This window comes from Apus apus, chromosome 5 (genome assembly GCF_020740795.1).
Source record: "Apus apus isolate bApuApu2 chromosome 5, bApuApu2.pri.cur, whole genome shotgun sequence".
Classification (NCBI taxonomy): Eukaryota; Metazoa; Chordata; class Aves; order Apodiformes; family Apodidae; genus Apus; species Apus apus.
Window position 1 is genome coordinate 10,856,372 of NC_067286.1, and position 4,388 is coordinate 10,860,759.

Consider the following 4,388-nt stretch of genomic DNA (forward strand, 5'->3'; position numbering starts at 1 on the left):
TTTAGGAAAGTAACTAAAAAATAGGCAATTCTGAGCAGAACTTCAAAACTTTGGGAAAAAAATTAATTGTGAATAATGCCAAGTATTTAGTCAGCTGGATTCTTACCCAAGCTTTTTTGCAGCAGTATTCCTGTAAAGGTGTCACTGCCAGTTCTTTAGATTTTTTTTTTTTAATATGTTCTTTAGGCATTTAGTGTTACATAAAAACCCCACATTTATTCTAGCAGCATTTAAGGCTGCTGTTCCCCAGTCATCTCCTCTGTATGTTATCTATGTTCACAGATACCATAAAATATAGGACGTTGTAGGTTTTAACCAAGGTGTTATTCAAAAGACTCATTAAATTTTTAAGTTTGTTTTCTTGGCATGCCAAGAGTAAACACCAATAGATGGTGCTGTTGGTGCATTAATAAGGTTCAGCTTCACATTTGTTTTTTGGTCTGTGGTTGGAATTTTATTTAAAAAAAATAAATTAGAACAAAACAACAAAATCCCTAATGCTAAGTTTTTATCCAAGATGTTCTGCCCGCACTGAACCGGTCACCGTTTAACTTTAACCTGAACTGTGGCCCAGGAAATCCTTCAACATAAATAACCTTGGAAGCTGCCATGACCATTTTTGGAATGTGCTCCCTCAATAAATCTGTTACTTTGTTGTGCAATGTTGAAGTGTGCAGTTGTTTCTCTGATTAATTAGGGCAAAAAATAAACTTGCACGATTAATCCAAGCTGTGACACGTTTCAGCCCTGGCTGGAACATGTGGGTAGAAAAGGCTTTAGAGTCCTCTCAACAGATCTGCCCTGGGATTTTAAGATGCATGCTTGCATTTGAGCTTACTTGGTTTGAATAGATAAGGTGGCTGCTCACAAAGTCTGTATCTGAGGAGCTTTAGTCTGTCACAGAACGGCCATGCTAGGTTAGTAAGGGTAAGACTGAAGACAGTAAAAAAATCACTCATCCTGACCACCTGCCCCCCCGCGAAGACACCATAACAGAACCATTTTACGCAATAGTGTTTATTTTATTTCACATATTACCCATGGAGAATAGCTGATACATTCTCTACATCTTTCACCAGTCTGGAATGCAAGATAAAAAAAGGTATGAAAAAAGTTTAACGTTTGACATTCACGATATGAAAAATAGAGGGGATACAATGTTTTAAAATGCCCTTATGCAATATATATATATAAACCGTATAAAAATAAAATATTTTCAAAAAAAAAAAAAAGATACAAACAGGACATGACACAGAACAACCTTAAATACCGATACGTATCTCATGATCCACGCACACTGCACTTATAATTAACAAAAACCACGTACAATTGCACTTTTCCTCTCTGTGACGTTCAAGTATATCGCAGTCCCCGCAGGGACTAGTGAGTGTTCGATTCCCTGCCGGGTGCAGATAACGCAGAGGGTAGAGCAGATGTGGGCGACCTGTCCGTGCTGGGGGCCGAACGCGTCCCCTCGAACACCGGGGGCAGAGGGCGAGGTCGGGGCCGCGGCTCCCGGGCTCGGAGGTGCCGCAGCAGCAGCCGGCGCCCGCCAGCGGGTCCCCCCGGCCGCGGGGCTCCCCTGAGCAACCCCTCCTCGGGGCAGACGGCGCCGGGGCAGCTCTGAGCGCAGATCGCTGGCAAGGAAGGCCCGGTCCCCCCGGGTGCAGTGGCGGGGCAGGGGGGGCGACATGGCGGCCGGAGGGGCAGCGGCGCCTCTGGCGGCTGCGGGCCGGGCGCCTTCCAGTCGCAGCCGGCGGCGGGCGCAGGACCGGCGGTGCCTGGCCCGGGGAGGGTAAGCAGTCAGTCACCGACCCGCCGCTGCGGCGGGCGGAGGGAGCAGTCCCCGCGCGTTCCCGGCCGGACGCGGCCTTCACAGCTTCCCCTGGCCGGCTCCCCGCGCGGGGCGGAGGGCGCGCCGGGGTCCCGCCCGGACGGGCGCTATCCACGGATCCGAGCGGCGGCTCCCGAGCGGCGGCGGGCGGAGGGAGCGTCCCTGCCTCAGTCCATCCATCCGAGACGGGCTCGGCCGACTAGTGCGGCGCTCAGACTCCCAGAACGGAGGCGAGGGGCGTCCGGGGCCGCCGCCCGGCCCGAAGGGAGGACGCCGGGCTGCGGTGCTCGGGCAGGGAGCGCCGCCTGCGGCCGTAGCCCTGGGGGCTGATCTTGCTGGGGGGAGCGGCGTCGTCCTTATTCTTGCCGGTCAGCTGGTGGATCTGGTGGGCCAGATTGTGCGCCGTGCACGTCCCGAACCGGCACCCCCCCAGCTGGAAGTAGGGGAAGCTGTTAATGCTCTGGCGGTAGCGCTTGACGCGGATGTGAGCATCCTCCCGGCTGCTGCGAGGCAGGAAGAAAGAGAGCGGGTATGAGAAAAGTGCATAGGACCCCGGAGGAGCGGACCCGGTGGGCCCGGCGCGGGGAGGGCAGGGAGCCCCGAGGCGGGAGGCGGGCCCGTCCCGGCGGTGCAGAACTTCCCCCCCACCGCCCCCCGGCTCTGTCCTCCGCCGAGCGGCGGGAGAGGGGTGAGCTGGTCGCAGAACAGAGCTTGCTGCCGATGGGAGGAGAGGCCCCGCCGTTTTATGCCTGTTATTTTATCTATGGATCCAGAGCTCAAGTTACTATTTATATTTGACTTTCACAGTAAAGGCGCTGCTATCTCCCGCCAGCTGAACAGCGCGGGGAAAGGGAGGCGGGAGGCTGCTTCCAGTGTGGTGTGCAGCCTGGGCAGGACCTGCCTCCGGGGCTGGGGGGATCCATAGCGAGAATAACGCTCAACACCCGGAAACGAGGGGACCCTAAAGCTTTTCACGGCCTCTAGCAAGTGCCCGTGCCCAGAAGGGGCTGGAATTTACCTGGGGTGCGGGACTCGGGGATCCTCCTTCACGTCCTGGGTCCGTATGAGCGGCTGCACTTCGGCGGCTGCCCCCAGCCCTTGGAGCGCGACCGAAAGCTTCACGTCCCGCTTGGCTCGGCTCAGTGCCCATTTCGTCCATCTGAAAGGAGCGCAAGGGAAGAGAACAGCCTGTTAGCGCAAGTCTGCAGGGCAGGAGCCAAACCAAATAGATTCGAGGAGCGATAATCTTTGCTAGTGCCGAGATTTTTTTATTACATTATTTATTATTTATTATTATTATTGTGTCCTGAAAGGGCATGAGTCCTTTTAGGAGCTTTGCAATCCAGTCCCTCTGATCGTGGCTGGAGCCCAGAGCGGGGCCGCGGAGGCTCCGCAGCTCCAGGAGCGGGGCTGGGCGCTGGCAGGAGGGCGCGCTCCGATACTCACTTTCTTTTGAACTCTGTCGCTACGTCCACCCGTGCAGCATCCACCCCGAAGAAGGTTACAGAGCCGAGATAGAGCAGCGCTACGTGAACTAGTTTCATTCTGGCTGGGCTCCTGATGGAGTAAAAAGAGAAGAATTCTAAGCATGGTTGCTAATAAAAGTCAAGTAAGGTCTGCCCTTCATTTCTGGTGATTCCAGAGCCCTCATTCCCTCGGAGAGCCCCCAGGCTATAGGGGACTTTGTGTGCGATATGAACCAGAAGCCAATATTTGCTCAGCAACTTATCACAGAGTAAATAACAGAGCCTCCAAAGTTTACGTTTGTCGAGAGTTTTACTTGCAGAGGCGGCTGAAAACCAGCAGGATTTCCAGAATACCCCCAGCGGCTTGCACTAGGATTTAGCAAACCCACGAGATTAAAGAGAGCTGGCTATCAGACGCATCGTTTCCAAACTCCAGCAAGTGTTTTGCTGCCTGAAAGTTAATCCCCTGATACCTCATCTTCCCACTTCACACGCAGAACCAGCTAGTTCTGGATCTTACGTTGCAAACTGCAGCTGATGCCAAGAGCCAGTGCAAAGCTCTGCAGCATAACTCCAAGTGCTTCAAAACAGTCCAGATTTAGTAGATTTTTACTTCCTCTCCACCTCTCCTGCATCTTTTATTGTTGTTGTCGAGACAGGAAAAAAAAATATTCTTACCTGACAGTGAGGATAATCCACTGAGAGAAATGTTCTTGTAGTAGTGATCCGAAGTTGCAGGGTTTCCTGAGGATCGAGAACTCCTTCTTTGTGTGCCTGAAGTAACCACTGCCGAGCTGCGCTCCACCGCTCCCTTTTATAGAGCAGCGCGGGGGAAGTGGGTGGACCTTGGCGTGGCTGGGCGATTTTTCTTTGACACTTACCCCCACCCCCACATCCAAGCATCCTTAATCATTCTAGAGTGGATTGGGGGCAACCCATACTAGGGTGAAAATAAGAGGATTATTGAAAATTATCTTAATCAACCCCCTTGGTATTTTGTTAATTATAATGACAGCTTTTAGGTGTGGATTCTGAGTAATGGCATAACTTGCAAAATCTGATAAGCCCCTCAGTCTGTTTAGCAGGGG

At 52.6% G+C, this 4,388-nt stretch overlaps 1 protein-coding gene across 2 annotated transcripts; it reads right to left on the minus strand.

Moving 5' to 3' along the window:
* Positions 1–1,001: 1,001 nt before the first annotated feature.
* ADM (adrenomedullin) lies at positions 1,002–4,074 on the minus strand. 2 transcript variants are annotated; one of them, XM_051622296.1, is made up of 4 exons: positions 3,979–4,074; positions 3,281–3,391; positions 2,853–2,993; positions 1,002–2,334 (listed from the first exon to the last, which is right to left on the minus strand). In XM_051622296.1, the coding sequence occupies exons 2-4, from the start codon at positions 3,376–3,378 to the stop codon at positions 2,046–2,048; spliced, it is 528 nt and encodes a 175-aa protein (XP_051478256.1). In that variant the 5' UTR covers positions 3,379–3,391; positions 3,979–4,074; the 3' UTR covers positions 1,002–2,045. The 2 variants fall into 2 exon arrangements, with proteins under 2 accessions (XP_051478256.1, XP_051478255.1); XM_051622295.1 differs by having other exon boundaries at positions 1,002–2,337.
* Between the last annotated feature and the right edge of the window lie 314 nt (positions 4,075–4,388).